This window comes from Uranotaenia lowii, chromosome 3 (assembly GCF_029784155.1).
Source record: "Uranotaenia lowii strain MFRU-FL chromosome 3, ASM2978415v1, whole genome shotgun sequence".
NCBI lineage: Eukaryota > Metazoa > Arthropoda > Insecta > Diptera > Culicidae > Uranotaenia > Uranotaenia lowii.
The window spans coordinates 194080881-194100446 of NC_073693.1; the positions used below are offsets into that span (position 1 = coordinate 194080881).

Here is a 19566-nt window from a genome sequence, read left to right on the forward strand (position 1 = left end):
GTTATTACCTACTGATAAAGCAATGGATATTTTGTTAAAAAATTCTAATTCTGTAGAGTATCATTGGAAGTTATCACCTGTCTCGTGGTTACCAGCTTGATGATGTGTTAATTAAGTATTTGATGAATTTATTTTGAAGTTAACATGGTTGGTTTAAATAAATGAAATTATTTTGATACACTTCTTAAAGAAATCCCATTTTAAAGATGAGGTAGGGTTTTTGTGTGTCCAGATTTAAGTTTAAAAACCAAAGATTTGTGGAAAAAAATGAAAATTCTAAAAAGTTTTGTTAATTTTTTTTTCTTTATTGTAGAGACCTTCAGCCTCGGGCTGGTTCGTCTCTTTTTGTAAAATGAAACTTTGATACATAGATTCGTTGCTTGAACTAAAAAGTTTACCTTGAAAAAATCTCCATGATAAGTGGTCAAAGTCCTAAATTCCCCCCGTTCGCATGACCTAGGACTTTACTTATATTTTGTATAGGATATCTGAGCCCGATTAAAACCATGATCAGGTAAGAAGATGTTCTAAAACTCAAATTCTGGAGCCTATCTATTTCAACACAGTTTGATTTTATAACTGTGATATCAAGATTTTTTTAAATATCTTTTGCATTTACTGAAAATTCACAAAAATCGTGGTTTATTTGTCTTTTAATGTTGTTCATATAACATAACAATAACTCAAATAAAAGAAATGGCATGAGCGTAGTTATAAGTCATTCAAAAAATTGATAATGAATACTTATCATTGAAAATTACAAAAAAATACTATTAAAATAATGACCAACATAAAAAAAAACAAAAAAAAATGCTTTTTGTATCTTAAACATTTGAAAAAATGATCAAAAAAGTAATCAAAAAATAACGAAAAACAACAATAACAATGATTTTTTTTTAAATTCACAATCATCATCCGACAATAGTCGGACAGGCTCAAAGCAGGGTTGCCGAAAAATATTCTGTGTTTTTACGATAAAAATTCTGACATTCTGTGATTTTACCCAAAAATTCTGTAACGGTTTTCTGTGATGCTTTTTCTATAAGTTTTATTCAAAAGTCATGACAAGTTGCCTCTTTCTTTATTTTACTTGAGAAAAATGAAATAACATTACCATTTTTATCATATTTTTCCAATTCTAAGATAATGATCCAATATTTATATAGACATTGAAAATTTTATTTTGAAAAAAAAGTCCAAAATTTCGAAGTTATGTGGAATCTGTCAATAATTTCTAAATTCTGTGTTCTGTAACACAGATTCTGTGACGAAAATAAGATCCAAACTCTGTGCAATTATAGATTTTTCTGTGATTTGGGCAACTTTGGCTCGAAGTTCGCAAGCGGTGTGTATTTTAAAATTGGTGATGATGTTATTGATAAACGTATCCAACGGATCTGTTGTAGTAGATTTGGCATTTGGCAAAGTGAATCGAAGCAGGTGAAATTAGGCATTAAAATTTAAAAAAAGTGGTGTTCAGGAAAAAAAACTTTAGAAAAAGGTCCATTAGAATCACAATGTTTCCAGGGTCATTCTAGAACAAAATACTCGGGGTTCATCGATTTCAGTTTCGGATATCCGGCAACAATCGAGCCACAATTCATATCAGTCAATTTTATTCGAATCTAACATCTTACATGCAAGCTTAATTGTAACTAAAATTGTCTTGAATATCGCCGTTAATGTTTGCTCCAGCCAGCCGGCAAGCCGGGCTACCGAATGCCTTTTCCCCTCCGTTTTCCATAGAGCAGCAACTCCCGGTTCTGCATGAATCGACTCTCCAGGCTGCGGAAGCTCCCGAGAGTGTTGGCCTTCGTTCCGAGACACATTTTATACTGGGAGTCTTCCAGATTTCTATCACAGTGAATCGGATGGAAGATGTGCACCAGCGAGGGATCCGGTGCCCGGAATACCACCAGCTCCTGTTGTATTGGGGGATCTTGGGGTTGGTTTGTAGGGTTTTGATGATCCTGAAACGGATCGATTTTCCCATCGGCCACATCCAGCAACCGTTGGCTGGTGCGTTTGAGGTTGGCAGCGATAATGTTTTCGAGAAATTTGACATCCTCGAGACCCCAGCCGTTTATGTCGGTGTTGAAGCCACCGATGTCCGGCCGGAGGATGTCGGATTTGTAGATTCCGGCAAGGCCGTAGCCAAATTGGCGGAAATATCCATTGTAGTTAGTGACCGAGTAGCTGGTGGTGAAGTCCTGACTTGAGTGGCTTCGATTGAGGTGCTCGGTCGTAATGGGTTTGGTTTGAGAGCTTTGTCCGAGAGGATTTGGATGGGGATCGTACTCGCTGAATACGATAGGCATGTAAACCTGCCGGTTTCGGATCACGTTGGCTCGTATCCGGTCCAGTGTTTGCTGATTGAAAATCATATCTACATCGATGAAGAACAGGATATCGTTCTGTTTACAGAACGGACTTTTGATGGCACGATCTAGGGCGACTCCTCGGGAGAAGTTCCCGTACAGCTGAAGGTAGTTGATCCTGTTGTTGGGGTATCTTTGACCCAGTTTGTCAAGGAGTCCCGCTATCAGAGGGGACTCCGAGGGATCGACGTACATCGAGACCAGTAGATCGGTACGACGATCGTGCTGTAGAGCTACCAGCTCAAAGTTTCTAAGGAATCTCATGAAGGTTTCCGATCGACCAGCGAGCGGTATTACAAATACAATTCTATCTTTTCGAGCCTCTGGCTGGGGCAGGTTGTTGATGGCAAAGGTGTCGGTCAGCTTCTGCAAACCGTTGTTCAGGAAGGATCTCATGCGATCTGTGGGTAGAAAAGAAAGAATTAGACATAACTTTTGAGAGACTCAAAACATGACATACTCAATCCTGTGGTACTGTTCCACGATACAGTGACATTCCCTTCGAGACCTAACCGCCGATCGAGCGTCACGGCATGAGCAGGTATGACTCCGTCAGAAATCTCCCGGACTCGGATATCCGTAAAAGATCGCTGGATGTACAGATGTCTCCGCACCGGAACAGTCATCTTCTTCCCCCGATACTTCTTGTATACAAGCAACAGGTCTAGAATCAGATCCTGCCCATATAAACTGTTGACCCTCATGTACCCGTAGAGGAGCTCCCGGAACTCGATAACCCGACCTCGCTGCCGGGAGAAGTTGTTGATGTGTTCCATAATCTATAACGAAAACATAACCTTAAAACTCAAGAAATCCTCTAAAGATTCAAAACATACCTCCCGAACCACATCGTTTAAGCCCTCCTTCAGGCTGGACTCGATCCTCCGCTTCGGATTAGGATGACGGCCCGAATACAGGCTCTTGGCTATGAAGTCCCACTCGATCACCTCGTCCAGATGGGACGGCCTCTGCCGGTTGAGATCTGGCGTCGAACCTACAAGTAGAGCAGTCAACGTTGTTGGCAAGGTCGAAAAAGACACCGAACAGAGTCCGGAGAACTACTACTCCGACTGTATGTACATTACCTAGAACGTTATGATCCCCTAGATAGTCGGGGCTGCTAGCGTCCAGGGGGAAAATTGGGACCCCGGGGGCGAGGTTTTTGTTGATTTTGGGGATCTGCAGCAGCGACGTCATCTGAGCGATGTCCCTATGTAGGAGCAGCGAGTGCTGCCGAAGTTCTTGGGCCTTAAGGCCTAAGGTGTAGGCATGCAGCCGGTACATGAAGGCCGGCTTCTTCACCGGATGGAGGGTGATGGCACTATGGACTTCCTTGTTCTTTAGGTTTCCCGAAAACGCACGGCTGCCGCTGGAGTTGTGGTGCAGGATCGATTGCATCTGGAATGTTGGAACATTTTCGAGGGAATTAAAATTTATTATCGTTATTTTCATTTCAATTTTAGTTAATGATATGAAGGGCTAAGTGCGATAATTATGAACAAAAGGAAGTTCCAAACAAACACCGTAGACGCCGTAATTACCAATTTAGGAGTTGAGAAAAAAAAAGTGTAAAAAAAAATAAATAAACAGTAAATGCAATCAAAAATATTGGAGATGATATGATTGTTGAAAATTCAAATTGAAAAATGATAAGTAAAATTTGAAAAAATATATGGCCGCACTAATGCAATAATGCTCGAAGAACACATGTAACAGTCCTGCAACTGACAGAAGAAATCTTAAAACGTAAAATAAATAGGGCAGAAAAGAAAACAAATCAAATAAGGACGAAGATAGGTACAAACTCCCTGAGAGAGGCAGTACTTGAGAAATGTACGAACCTCTTGAGAAGAGCAGTACTTGATATAGGTACAAACTCCCTGTGAGGGGCAGTACTTAAGACACGCACAAACCCCCTGTGAGGAGCAATACTTGAAGGAAAGTACAAAACCCCTGAGAGGGGCAGTACTTGAGTGTAAGTACAAACCCCCTGAGAGGGGCAGTACTTGAAGGAAAGTACAAACCGCCTGAATGGAGCTTTACTCGAAGGAAAGTACAAATCCATAAGCGGGGCAGTACTTGAGATATGTACTAACTCCCTGTGAGGAGCAGTATTCGAAATATGAACAAACCTCCAGAGAAGGGCAGTATTTGAGATATTTACAAACCCTCTGATATGGGCAGTACTTGAAAGAAAGTACAAACCCTTAAGAGGGCAGTACTTGAGATATGAACAAGCCCCCTGTAAGGGACAGTACTTGAAGGAAAGTACAAACCCCCTGAGATGGGCAGTACTTGAAAAAAAAATACAAACCTCTTGAGAGGGGCAGTACTTGAGAGTAAGTACAAACCGCCTGAGAGGGGTAGTACAAGAGATATGTCCAAACTCCTTGGCAGTACTTAAGATAGGTACAATCTCCGTTTAATGGGCATTATTTGCGATATGAACAAACGCGCTGAGATGGGCATTACTTGAAGAAAAGTGCAAACAACCTGAGAGGGGCAGTACTTGAGATATGAACAAACCCCCTGTAAGGATCAGTACTTGAGTTGAGATATGAACAAACCTCCTGTGATGGGCAGTACTTGAAGGAAAGTACAAACCCCCTGAGAGGGGCAGTACTTAAGATAAGTACAAACCCCCTGAAATGAGCAGTACTTGGAAGAAAGTACAAACCCCCTGAGAGGGGCAGTACTTGGGAGAAAGTACAAACCGCCTGAGAGGGGCAATACTCGAAGAGAAGTACAAACCCCTGAGAGGGGTAGTACAAGAGATATGTCCAAACTCCCTGTGAGGGGCAGTACTTGAGATATGTACAAACTCCCAGAGAGTGGCAGTACTTAAGATAGGTACAAACTCCCTGTAATGGGCAGTATTTGCGATACGAACAAACTCCCTGAGATGGGCAGTATTTGAAGGAAAGTACAAACCTTCGTAGAGTGGTAGTACTAGAGATACGTACAAACTCCCTGAGGTGGGCAGTACTTGGAGCAAAGTACAAACCCGCTGAGAGGGGCAGTACTTGAGATATGAGCAAACCCCCTGTAAGACGCAAAAATTGAGATAAGAACAAACCTCCTGTGAGGGGTAGAATATGAACAAACCCTCTGTGATGGGCAGTACTTGAAGGAAAGTACAAACCCCCTGAGAGGGGCAGTACTTGAGATAAGTACAACGCCCCTGAAATGGGCAGTACTTGGAAGAAAGTACAAACCCCCTGAGATGGGCAGTACTTGGGAGTAAGTGCAAACCGCCTGGGAGGAGCAATACTCGAACCCTTGAGAGGGGTAGTACTAGAGTTATGTCCAACCTCCCTGTGAGGGGCAGTACTTGAGATATGTACGAACTACCTGAGAGTGGCAGCACTTAAGATAGGTACAAACTCTCTGTAATGGGCAGTATTTGCGATCTGAACAAACCCCCTGAGATGGGCAGTACTCAAAGGAAAGTACAAACCTGAGAGGGGCAGTACTTGAGGTATGAACAAACCCATGAAAGGGGCAGTACTTGAGGTTTTTACAAACCCACTGTAAGCGGCAGTACTACAAGGGAAATACAAACCCCCTCAAGAGGGCATTACTCGAAGGAAAGAACAAAGAAATTCAGAAGTTTTATTAATTTTAGATCCAGGATCAACATCGGACCGGAATTTTGATCCAAAAATAGAATCTGGAATACAGCATTGAGAACCATGAACAAGAATTCAGGATCAGGATCAGAACGCAATATCAGGATCCAAGTTCTGTTTGAGGATCAAGATCCAGGTCTCAGGAACTGTGTTCAGGATCTGTTTTAAATTCTTTTCGGATTCCGGATATAGATTCAGGAGTTTATTCGGAGATCCAGGTGTATAAGTGGAGAAATATGGATAAAATTCGTAAAAATTAACTCCTTCAAACAGCTACAATCGGTTACCTACCTCATAATTCCAGGTGCATGGGATACCGGCAAACTTTTGAACACATCGACCCACCTCTACGTCTTCGTGAGTACTGTAGAGGTTCTTGAGGCAAGTTGGAATGTGAGGAGCCACTGTTGAGAAAGTCAAATATAAATCAATCATGTTTTAAGTCTGATTCATAAACTGTTGTTCAACTTACCCCTTCTTAAAGTTTCTCGACTCATGATAACCCCAGGGCCACCCATACAGAAGTTTTCATCAAACTCCAAAGACAGTAGCCCAAACTCTTCGCTATTTCCTCGGCCAGCTTGTCCAATAAACTGTGGCTTTGAGCTATCGATCGATCTCAAAAACAGCTCCAATTTGTCGGTCCGGATGAAGACGTCATCATCCGCTCGAGCAAACCACTCGAATCTGTCAATGTAATGCTCGTACATGTAGTGAAGCATCATGAAGCTCTTCTTCTGCGGTGGATAGCGATCATCCACTCCCTTGAGAGCCACCAGAGGTAGATCTGAAGTTAAAATGGAAAGCATTGAAAATATAATTTAATCAAAATCTACTAAATTTGGGTCATCCTTACTGTCGGCGACCGATTCCTCGGAGCTGAAGAAGGCAATCCGGCCGGGAATGTTCCTGCCCCAGGTGTCGTACACGGCCTTGGCACGGCTCCCGAGGAACTCTTTGGCAGTCATGACGCCCACGAATACTAGATTGTGCTGCGAGTTGTCCGGCATCTCGGACGGATGCAGGCCGATGATTTCGAGCGCGGCTGTTGAGAGCGAAAAGATAAATAAAAATTTCAAAAAACAATGATAACTTTTTTGTTTTGATAAAATTTGTGAGCATGAATGTGATTGAGGAAACAAACTGCGTTCAAACGGTTTGTTTGTAACATGAGATACTATCGCGTGGTAATTGGCAGCCACGCGCAGGACTGATTTGATGACGCTGACGACTTCCAAGAGAGGCAACGAATGGCGCAGCATAATTTTGCGATGCATTGAAAGTAAACAATCTTTATGAGTTAAATATAGTTTCTGGTGCATTGTTTATATCACTTCAAAACGATACCCGGCTGGATTTTAATCAAGGATTGCATTTGATGACACGATTGTGTTTGATTACTGAAAATGGAAATTTGAAAAGCATATACCGTCAAACGAGGCATCATGCAACAGCAGGGTAAGATGCAACATTTGTATAAATACCACAACATATATTCAATTTTTATTTTAATATACTGAAATAAAGTTATAATTTATTGATATCAAAATAAAGATGACATAGTTTCTCACATCTTGAGATAGTTTTTCAAAGCTTTTGATTCTCATAGAAAATATTACAAATCGAGCAATAGATGTAGGGTAGGTGTTCCTAATTTGGCCTGTATGCCTAATGTTAACATACCGTTTGGTTTTTTCTGTTTGAAACGTTATTTTTGACTTATCACAACTACAAACCATTGATAATGTAACGGATCATCTGAACTTAAATCATCCATACAATTCAGTATTCTAACTCCCACGACTTTAAGTAAAAACTGGGACTCTAAGCATTTTCCTTAGAAAACCACTGTTTTAGAAATGGAAGATACAAGTTGAATTTTTCTATCAGCTTTTTTGAAAATTTTTGTCGGATTGTTGATCACCATGATTTTGTAATAAGATTGTTTTAACCATTTAATCAAAAAAAAAATGCTATGTCCATTGTCCATAATTACTAGGGACACTCTTTTTTGTATGTTCCTAATTTTGGACATAGTTAAAATGATCCAAAATATATCAAAGTTAAAGCATGTTTTTGAAATTGATATGATTTTAGTAAAGCGCTTAAAACTAATTGAAACTCAACTTTTTTTTTCAACGAACTTTATTTTTTTAACTCTAGTGTATTTCAAAGCTTTATTCATATGTTGAAGAAACATTTTTGAAAGGTTTTCTAGAACGCTGTATAAGAAACCCGAAAAAATTCTGGAAATTGACAGTAAACTTCACAGCTTAAAGAATCTATTACAACAACTGAGCTCAAGGATGTTTATTCCAAAAGAAAACTTATCCATATTCTTGACTTGATGATCATAAGCATTTTCTTAGACTTGCCCTGCGACGAACCCAATACAGTCAAAACAACCCGTTGGATGTATGCTGCGCGCGCTTAAATGAAATATCTAGTGATTTCGATTTCAATGTTTCCAAAACTGTTTTTAAATCTAGAATAAGATAGTTTAAATATTTTTCATTGTACTTAGTTTTTAGAGCATCTGAAAAGATTGAATAAATAAATTGTACAAAAGCTAAAAAAATCCTTGTTCACTAAAACGATATGGCGTTTTCTTTTATATGCACGAAGAACTTATTTGAACCATTAAACCATTTGCGAGAACAACCGTTTGATTTCGAAATAACAAATCATGATGCTAAAATTTCAACAGTAAATAGGAGATAGCATTATTATCCTGAATGTGCCTCTCCAGTTAAATTAAGTTTGCCAGAATTTATTCAGCACTTGCCCGGGCCGCACAAATCCGGGCTATATTATCTAAAAACCTGGAAAAATCCAGACATTTGATTTTAAAATGTCGACTGAAAAATAATTTTCATCAGCAGCTTTGAGGTAACACGCCTTGTGTTCAAAGCGTATCACCCTCAAAATGCATTGATTGAATTTGATGTTTTGTCAACCATTCTGTGGAATTTATGAAGGCGCAACTCAATTTTTTAAAAAGAAAATGGTTAAGACAACTATTCATGTAATATTTTGACCTTTAAAAATAATACGTACTGATGGTCAAAAGAAAAAGTTGGATGTCTAATTCAGTTGAACATCAAAAGTACAAAAAATTTAAGGTATTAATGAAGGTTTAATAATAATTTGAATGTGGAATAAGAGAATGTTTTTGAAGGCCCAACCATGTTTGTAAAATGGGACTTTCCCAGAAAACAGGTTCAAATGGATTAAATTTATGATTCTTATTATTGAAACTTTGAATCTTGGAGCTCCCACTTTTGCTCAGTTCTATAAAGTTATAAAAAAACAGAGATTTTTTTCTAAATTACAGCTTTGTCGCATGAAATTTATCAGTTTCTTGCAATTTTTAGAAAACTTCACAAACTATTGCCAAAGAATGTAATTTTTTTTTAATATCAACAATAGGCGAATTTAACCTGCACGATTTGAGATTCAGCAATTAAGATAACTTATACAATAAAATCGTTTTCTCGAAAATTGCAGGAGATTTCAACATCTCCGATGTATAGAAATCAGATGTCTGCTCATGTGTTTAAAGTTTTTCATATACACCTAGGTTTTTTTTTACACGGTTTTTTTTTACGCGGTTTTTTTTTACACGGCTTTTTTTACACGGTTTTCGGGAATTAACACGGTTTTTTTTTACACGGTTTTCGCGAATTAACACGGTTTTTGAGAGAAAATATTCTAAGTCCTTTTCAAAGGAAAACACTTAGAATCTTTTTGAAGTTGGGAAAATCTTATCTCTTAGACAAAGAACATGATACATGAGACCTGAGACCTGGGACCTGAGACCTGGGACCTGAGACCTGAGACCTGAGACTTGAGACCTGAGACCTGAGATCTGAGACTTGAGACATGAGACATGAGACATGAGACATGAGACATGAGACCTGAGGCATGAAACATTAGAAATTAGACATGAGACCTGAGTCCTGGAACCTGAGACAAGGGATATTAGACTTGAGACCTTAGCATGAGACATCAGACCTGAGACCTGAGACCTGAGGCATGAGACAAGAACCATGAAACATGAGACTTTAGACCTGAAACATGGGACATGAGACATGAGACATGAGACATGAGGCATGAGACATAAGACATAAGACATGAGACCTAAGGCATGAGACAAGAGCCATAAAACATGAGACCTGAGGCCTGAGACATGAGACTTTGGACCTGAGACCGGAGACAAGCTGCTAGTATTAGTACCGCGAAAAATAAGCTTCGCTCCGATTTCAACATGCGACCCCTCTAGTGAAAGGGTTTGACTTGTGGGTGACGAAAAATAGTGTCGCGACTTCGTTAGTACAAGCTACTAGTGTTAGTACCGCGAGAAATTAGTTAAGCTCCGATTTCAACTTTCGACCGGTCAAGTGAAAGGGTTTGACTTGTAGATGACGAAAATAAGTGTCGCGACTTAGCTAGTACAAGTTACTATTGTTAGTACCGCGAGCAATTAGTTTAGCTCCGATTTCAACTTTCGACCGGTCGAATGAAAGGGTTTGACTTCTAGGTGACGAAAAATAGTGTCGCGTGTTCGCTAGTACAAGCTACTAGGATTAGTACCGCGAGAAATTAGTTAAGCTCCGATTTCAACTTGCGACCCCTCTAGTGAAAGGGTTTGACTTGTAGGTCACGAAAAATAGTGTCGCGACTTCGCTAGTACAAGCTACTAGTGTTAGTACCGCGAGAAATTAGTTTAGCTCCGATTTCAATTTTCGACCGGTCAAGTGAAAGGGGTTGACTTGCAGGTGACGAAAAATAGTGTCGCGACTTCGCTAGTACAAGCTACTAGGATTAGTACCGCGAGAAATTAGTTTAGCTCCGATTTCAACTTTCGACCGGTCGAATGAAAGGGTTTGACTTCTAGGTGACGAAAAAAAGTGTCGCGTGTTCGCTAGTACAAGCTACTAGGATTAGTACCGCGAGAAATTAGTTAAGCTCCGATTTCAACTTGCGACCCCTCTAGTGAAAGGGTTTGACTTGTAGGTCACGAAAAATAGTGTCGCGACTTCGCTAGTACAAGCTACTAGTGTTAGTACCGCGAGAAATTAGTTTAGCTCCGATTTCAATTTTCGACCGGTCAAGTGAAAGGGGTTGACTTGCAGGTGACGAAAAATAGTGTCGCGACTTCGCTAGTACAAGCTACTAGGATTAGTACCGCGAGAAATTAGTTTAGCTCCGATTTCAACTTTCGACCGATCGAATGAAAGGGTTTGACTTCTAGGTGACGAAAAATAGTGTCGCGTGTTCGCTAGTACAAGCTACTAGGATTAGTACCGCGAGAAATTAGTTTAGCTCCGATTTCAACTTGCGACCCCTCTAGTGAAAGGGTTTGACTTGTAGGTCACGAAAAATAGTGTCTCGACTTCGCTAGTACAAGCTACTAGTGTTAGTACCGCGAGAAATTAGTTTAGCTCCGATTTCAACTTTCGACCGGTCGAATGAAAGGGTTTGACTTCTAGGTGACGAAAAAAAGTGTCGCGTGTTCGCTAGTACAAGCTACTAGGATTAGTACCGCGAGAAATTAGTTAAGCTCCGATTTCAACTTGCGACCCCTCTAGTGAAAGGGTTTGACTTGTAGGTCACGAAAAATAGTGTCGCGACTTCGCTAGTACAAGCTACTAGTGTTAGTACCGCGAGAAATTAGTTTAGCTCCGATTTCAATTTTCGACCGGTCAAGTGAAAGGGGTTGACTTGCAGGTGACGAAAAATAGTGTCGCGACTTCGCTAGTACAAGCTATTAGGATTAGTACCGCGAGAAATTAGTTTAGCTCCGATTTCAACTTTCGACCGATCGAATGAAAGGGTTTGACTTCTAGGTGACGAAAAATAGTGTCGCGTGTTCGCTAGTACAAGCTACTAGGATTAGTACCGCGAGAAATTAGTTTAGCTCCGATTTCAACTTGCGACCCCTCTAGTGAAAGGGTTTGACTTGTAGGTCACGAAAAATAGTGTCTCGACTTCGCTAGTACAAGCTACTAGTGTTAGTACCGCGAGAAATTAGTTTAGCTCCGATTTCAACTTTCAACCGTTCAAGTGAAAGGGTTTGACACTATTTTTCGTCACCCACAAGTGAAACCCTTTCACTAGAGGGGTCGCAAGTTGAAATCAGAGCTTAACTAATTTCTCGCGGTACTAACACTAGAAGCTTGTACTAGCGAACACGCAACACTATTTTTCGTTACCTACAAGTCAAACCCTTTCACTAGAGGGGTCACAAGTTGAAGTCGGAGCTTAACTAATTTCTCGCGGTACTAATCCTAGTAGCTTGTACTAGCGAACACGCGACACTATTTTTCGTCACCTAGAAGTCAAACCCTTTCATTCGACCGGTCGAAAATTGAAATCGGAGCTAAACTAATTTCTCGCGGTACTAACAATAGTAGCTTGTACTAGCGAACACGCGACACTATTTTTCGTCACCTACAAGTCAAACCCTTTCACTAGAGGGGTCACAAGTTGAAGTCGGAGCTTAACTAATTTCTCGCGGTACTAATCCTAGTAGCTTGTACTAGCGAACACGCGACACTATTTTTCGTCACCTAGAAGTCAAACCCTTTCATTCGACCGGTCGAAAATTGAAATCGGAGCTAAACTAATTTCTCGCGGTACTAACAATTGTAGCTTGTACTAGCGAACACGCGACACTATTTTTCGTCACCTACAAGTCAAACCCTTTCACTAGAGGGGTCGCAAGTTGAAATCGGAGCTTAACTAATTTCTCGCGGTACTAATCCTAATAGCTTGTACTAGCGAAGTCGCGACACTATTTGTCGTCACCTAGAAGTCAAACCCTTTCACTAGAGGGGTTGCAAGTTGAAATCGGAGCTAAACTAATATCTCGCGGTACTAACACTAGTAACTTGTACTAGCGAACACGCGACACTATTTTTCGTCACCTAGAAGTCAAACCCTTTCACTAGAGGGGTCGCATGTCTAAATCGGAGCTAAGCTAATTTCTCGCGGTACTAATCCTAGTAGCTTGTACTAGCGAAGTCGCGACACTATTTTTCGTTACCTACAAATCAAACCCTTTCACTTGACCGGTCGAAAGTTGAAATCGGAGCTAAACTAATTTTCCGCGATACTAACACTAGTAGCTTGTACTAGCGATTTCGCGACACTATTTTTCGTTACCTAGAAGTCAAACCCTTTCACTAGAGGGGTTGCAAGTTGAAATCGGAGCTTAACTAATTTCTCGCGGTACTAATCCTAGTAGCTTGTACTAGCGAAGTCGCGACACTATTTGTCGTCACCTAGAAGTCAAACCCTTTCACTAGAGGGGTTGCAAGTTGAAATCGGAGCTAAACTAATATCTCGCGGTACTAACACTAGTAACTTGTACTAGCGAACACGCGACACTATTTTTCGTCACCTAGAAGTCAAACCCTTTCACTAGAGGGGTCGCATGTCTAAATCGGAGCTAAGCTAATTTCTCGCGGTACTAATCCTAGTAGCTTGTACTAGCGAAGTCGCGACACTATTTTTCGTTACCTACAAATCAAACCCTTTCACTTGACCGGTCGAAAGTTGAAATCGGAGCTAAACTAATTTTCCGCGATACTAACACTAGTAGCCTGTACTAGCGATTTCGCGACACTATTTTTCGTTACCTACAAGTCAAACCCTTTCACTAGAGGGGTCGCCAGTTGAAATCGGAGCTAATCTAATTTTTCGCGGTAAAAACACTAGTAGCTTGTCTCAAGTCTAAAGTCTCATGTCTCAGGTCTCATCTTTCATGGCTCTTGTCTCATACCTCAAGTCTCATGTCTTATGTCTCATGTCTTATGTCTCATGTCTCAGGTCTCAGGTCTCATATCTCATGCCTCATGTCTCATGCCTCATGTCTCATGTCTCATGTCTCATGTCTCAGGTCTCAGGTGTCATGTCTTAAGTCTCAAGTCTCATGTCTCAGGTCTCATGTCCCATGTCTCAGGTGTCAGGTCTCGTGTTTTATGTCTTAGGTTTCTAGTCTCAGGTCTCAGGTCTAATGTGGACTTAGGTCTCAGGTCTCATGTCTCTAGTCTACATTCTCAAGTCCAGGTCTCAAGTCTCAAATCTCAGGTCTCAGGTCTTAAGTGCCAGAACTTCAGAGCTGCAGAATTCGATTGGTCTTTTTTTACACGGTTTTCGGGAATTAACACGGTTTTTTTTTACACGGTTTTCGGGAATTAGCACGGTTTTTTTTTTACACGGTTTTCGGGAATTAACACGGTTTTTTTTTACACGGTTTTTTTTTACGCGGTACGTATATCAGTGTAAAAAAAAACCTTACTGTACTTAATTGCTAATATATTCGATAATATCTGTATTCTGATCAATAGGCGCATATAGCCTGTAACTCCACTATCAGATTATATGACACGGGTTTCAGTTGAAAAGCTGCTCAAAGCAGAGCATATTAAAATTATTGATCTTCCAATAATGATTGAAGAACAACAGAAAAATTTCTTGGAGTCTGCCTTAAACCAGGAGAATTGAAATTCGTCACATGTAATGGGCAATGATAGTCCAAAGATGTCAATTCGTCCTCAAATCAAAGACCAATATGAGAAACCTCTACACGATAGAAAACCACTCAAAGGTGTATTTTTTGCCAAGAAAGTTATCTAATTCCGTTTTATTTCTATTTTATTTTATCATTGAACATGTATCAAACTTGCAAAGCAGATGATTTTTCACAGCTCTTAAAGTTATCTTCGACCTCACAAAGAAAAATAAACATCTTAACTACAAAAAAAATTGTCCTGTTCCATCGGCTGGAACCCGTATTGACGAAATCACAGAAGCAATCGATGCAAACAAGTAGTTTGAAGAGGAAAAAAAGGATTTAAGAAAGACTCAAAACTATTAGAAAAGTGAACCATCAAGCTACAGAAAGCTTCTCAACGAGAACAGAATCAACATGAAAAAAAAACTTTTGATAACATAGTTATACACTTATTTGTGTCCATTAATTACTTTGAATTGTCTACATCTTCAAATATCTTAATTTCTTATTTCTTCAAATATCATAAATGTTAAATGACAAAAATAGTTGATGAAAACAAGTTTCAACAATCCAAATTATAAAAAGAAAATTTCGATGCCGTATAAAACTTTACCAGTTTGACGGATTGGCTTGATGATATCACCTACAAAATTTATATTGCTTTTATCATCCTATACCAGTACTGTTGGTTTAAAAATATTTTTAGGACAATCATCCAATTTTTTTTATAAATATTTTTATAATTCACTTACCAGTCTGGGCTTAAATGCTTCTAAATGCAAATCAAAAATTCACTTTTTAAATCTCGTTTTCATATGCCGAAATATGGTTGTTTAGCATCACGTGTTTTCCAATTTCCAAAATTTCATCCATCCAAACATTAGTTTTTATAATTTCAGCTAACAAAATTTTACTTAGTATTTTTTACCTCTAGTGTATACAGCATCCTGGTGCTTTATTCTTTACAAACATTTTTGACAGAAAAATGTAAAATTTAATTTAAACAAAACCAAAAATTACTGCAATTGAAGCTTTGTGAGTTGGAACATCACAAATATAAGATATTGTATTATAATTTTTCGAACTAAATCAAAACAACATTAATTTTACCTATTTACAACCATGTAATTTTTTTTTTTGAAAATCCACTGATACTTCAATAATATCAGACCCAAAATTGATGTTTTCATAAAAAAAAAATTAATAAACTTCAAGAGAATTATCAAATAATGAGCAAAAAAATCAAGGATCTGTTTCCAATCTATGTTGGCGTTAAGCGCATGTCAAAATAAGCATGATAATGTCTGATGAAACGTTCTTAAACTTGTATTAAAATACCATACCTATTGAAACGATTTTCTTGCAAATCAACCTTAATTAAAAAAACCTAGTTTTGAAGTATCTATTTTGTTAAACTTTTTTTAGCTGCTTATGAAACGATTTTTCAACAATTTGCTAAAAAACAGATTTTTACTTTTGATTTTTTTCTGAAAACAAAAAATATGTACATTTTCCCCTGCCTGAACTATTCTGGATGAGAACTCCTTAAAAAAAAAAGGGAGCGGTCTGGTAAAATAATTCTGAATTTTCACCAGTTCGTGCAAAATCTTATACCTCAAACTGTTAGGTTACTGTTTTAAACATTTTTGCAAATCTTGTAACAAGAGATTTTCACTTACGAAGTTTGGTTCCATGTGTAGGTAATTGTAGAGATATTCAGAAGGATATTAAGAAAATAAATGACATTGATAAAATGTAATATAAAATAATCGATGTATTCGGCATAGAGTGTCCATATCCCGGCCATTTTCAAGGTTTCCGGGATTCGGGAAATCTGATTAGAGGTGAACAAAGTTATTTCCACAAAGACAAAATTGGGTTGAACCCCTCCACCCCCCCCCCCCCCCCCCCCCCTGAAGGTCGAAAAATACCAAGTGAATTTTTTTAAAAAACATAAAATTTGAAATTCTAATCAATTTTTGATAACCAATGAAAATGATTCAAGAGTAACAATAGTGTAACAATCTCGACTCCAGAACCTCAAAATCTCATTCTAGATCCACAATTCTACAACAGTTTTCAAAAAATTTCTCACTTGTTGATAGTAATGAGTCCCAAATATTTAATCGCTTTAAAGTTAGACTAAGCTTACCAGATTGTCTAGATTTTGACCAGATTTAAGAACTCTATTTGCAAAGTCAAACGAAAATTTCAATTGAGTTCTAGGAATTTTGTTACTTGCGTCCAGATCCCTTTTTTCAACAAATTTTGTCAAAATAAACCTTCTCGATTTTTAGGAAGCTTTAAATATGATTCGGAATCTCTGATGTGTTTATGAAAAACAGTTTTCCATGCGTTTTTCTTCATAATTTTAATGAAATAATTCCGAAAATTGCCTGCATATTGGCCAGATTTTTGGGAAAACTTTGAAACAATATGCCATAATTCCGCAAGGTTTTAGGATAAAATTGGCTGGATTTGTCCAGCTTGGATACTAGCGGAAAAATATCTAGTTGGTATTCAGTTTATTGTTTTTGATTTTCAGTTTGGTTCATCATTGATATAGAATGGTGTTGCATTACAAACTAAAATGTGATTAATTTTTCATACACGAACCTCACAATTTTGGAATATAAATAGAAAATATTTAAAATTTAAACCATTTTTAAGACTTGAATCTGAAATTTTTATCCTAAACTTATGTATATGCAAAGTTGAAAAATAAGAAAGTTTTATGAGTCCAAAATTGAAAAATGATTATCTCTCAGGGATTTTCAACCAAGTAGGATCATTCATCCCGAAATTGAAAAATGTAAAATAATTTTATCATTCACAATTTTATTCAAATGTAAAAATTCAATTACAAAAAAATAAAATTAAAAAATCAAATTGAAAACCATGAATTCAGAATCAAAAATAAGATTTCTGATTAAGGGTTTCTGATACAAATTTCGCTTCTTGGTTTCAAATTAATAGGAATTCTTATCTGGAGTTTAGATTTAGGTTTTTGAAAAATCTAGATTTCAATTTTGAAAACTTCAATCACAGGATTTAAATTATAAAATTTAAAATTATAAATAATGGTTTTTGAACTTGTTTTTTTATACTCAGGTAAAAATTCAGCTGAAAAATTCATTTAACACCATCTACATAAAATGCAGATCCAAAATCAAAGGGACAATCTGAAATCTAAAATTTTAATCGAGTTTACAAAAGTAGAAAATAATCCTTATTTGAATCGTGAACATATTTTTTTCATTTTTTTCTGAATATTTCATACATTTTCACCCATTAGCTTGCTAGTTTAAGTGAGTAAAAAAAGCGTCCAAATTCTTTTTTTTTTGCGATTTTATAGTCGTTTATTAACGATGCAGTAGGCACACTAGTCAATGATAAACTTATCTGGAACAAATGTGTTCATTTCAGCATAAAATTTATTTCTTGGCAAAATTATGATAGTTTTAAGCAGTAAAATAAAGAATAATGTTTTTTTTGCTACTCTCATCAACTCTCCGTTTTATGAAGTTACAGTCATTCGGGATAGTAACATCTTTTTTTTCGGGATTGTGGTGCACTTCCTGACTCATAATTACAAAAGAAGGTTGATCTCCCCTTTCGATGCCTAAGACTATAAAATCTCTTTAAAGCGGTTTAAACTGAAGAAGCCAAAATTGAACTTTGCCAAAATCGAACGGGCTGTGTAGTGCTTTAACTAACATGATTGACTACTTTTTGCTGCAAAAATTGGATAAAGTTGAGAATGATTTTTTTTACTATCGATAGAAATTGATTTGCTAGTTTTCAGGTTATTCATGAAATGAAGTTAATTTTCAGATAACTGCACCGCTGCACTTATGTTTCCAAAAGTGTCATTTCTCTGCTAATGAATTTTCTATTGTCCACAGTGTGCGAAACAAAAGTTATAAATGATGAATATTGCTATATAGAGCATTCCATCTTTTCTTGTGGTGTTTATTTATTAATATTGTTGTATTAATATTCGTTGTTTTTCACTGGTAACGCAAGGTTTTCTTGAATTATGTCGAAATATGGATCCTGTCAAGGATTCCGTAGCTTATAGCTATAGTTTTTATTTATTTTGACAGACTTTTGCTTTACAGTAATCTTTACTCTAGATCAGTAATTTGTTTGCTTTAAGGTTTCTTAGAAAGCATATAAATTGAAGATGTTCAAAAAAAAGCTATAGCGATGTAAATATTTAAAAATCCTCAAAAAGTGCAACACTGCCATCCCGCAATATTTCCGAAACCCGATCTCTTGGGAATTTTCCGCACCACACACGTTTGTTCCCAGACGGAGTCCGAGAGCATAATGCATCGAACCAACCAGCGAGTAAAAAAAAAAGAGTTCTTCCAGGAAGTCTCGAAGCGCAGCACATGTGGCGTTTATGAGTTAATGCGTTGCCGTGCACTTGAGACTGCATCAGATTTAGGGCCAAACTAAAGTCGGCTTTAGTTGGCAGCTTGTCTGACTCGCACAGATTGAACGATCATTCTCGCTTTCCGTCTCAAGAGATCCGCTTGATTGCCATGTTCTCGCAGTATTTTTCCCGTTTTTTTTTGTATGTCGTATTCCATGTGATGGCCAAGATTGGAAAGTATGCAAACCGGACTGTAGTCGTTGACATCGAGATCCCTATCTTGAGACGCATGACAATATTCCACTTGCACTTTCTGAACTTGCCCCAGCTACGGGTCTCTCTTGGAAGATACAAGAAATCTCGGCTCTCGACTTGGCTGGCCTCGTTGATTGAATAAATCGGATGCACTCAATTCGTGTGTGACTCAAGCGAATCCGATCCGTTCCAATTCTGGCCCTCTTGTCGGACATTGTAGTGGAATTAGCCGTTCCATTCAAGAACGGTTTCAGAAAAGCACAAGATATGCTTAGAAGGTTTGAAGGTATTCGCCCCCTCACTTATTTCCAGAATAGACAAGTATCTAGTACAGCTGAACTGAACTGAGCATTCAAGAAGTTACATCACAACTACAAAAGTGGAGACGTTCCAGATGTCTAG

General features: G+C 38.2%; 1 protein-coding gene across 2 annotated transcripts in view; it reads right to left on the reverse strand.

Annotated features, from left to right (window-relative positions):
- Nucleotides 1-1599: 1599 nt before the first annotated feature.
- Nucleotides 1600-19566, reverse strand: part of LOC129756781 (chondroitin sulfate synthase 1-like) — a 72488-nt gene continuing 54521 nt past the window's right edge. Inside the window, exons 3-9 of one of the 2 annotated variants that reach the window (XM_055753790.1) lie at nucleotides 6864-7052; nucleotides 6480-6794; nucleotides 6299-6411; nucleotides 3464-3776; nucleotides 3215-3360; nucleotides 2839-3157; nucleotides 1600-2779 (exon numbers count right to left, since the gene is read on the reverse strand). In XM_055753790.1, the coding sequence (XP_055609765.1) occupies nucleotides 1713-2779; nucleotides 2839-3157; nucleotides 3215-3360; nucleotides 3464-3776; nucleotides 6299-6411; nucleotides 6480-6794; nucleotides 6864-7052 (2462 nt within the window). In that variant the 3' untranslated portion in view covers nucleotides 1600-1712. Of the gene's footprint in view, nucleotides 2780-2838; nucleotides 3158-3214; nucleotides 3373-3463; nucleotides 3777-6298; nucleotides 6412-6479; nucleotides 6795-6863; nucleotides 7053-19566 lie in introns of both variants that reach the window. The other variant, XM_055753789.1, reaches the window with a different exon arrangement.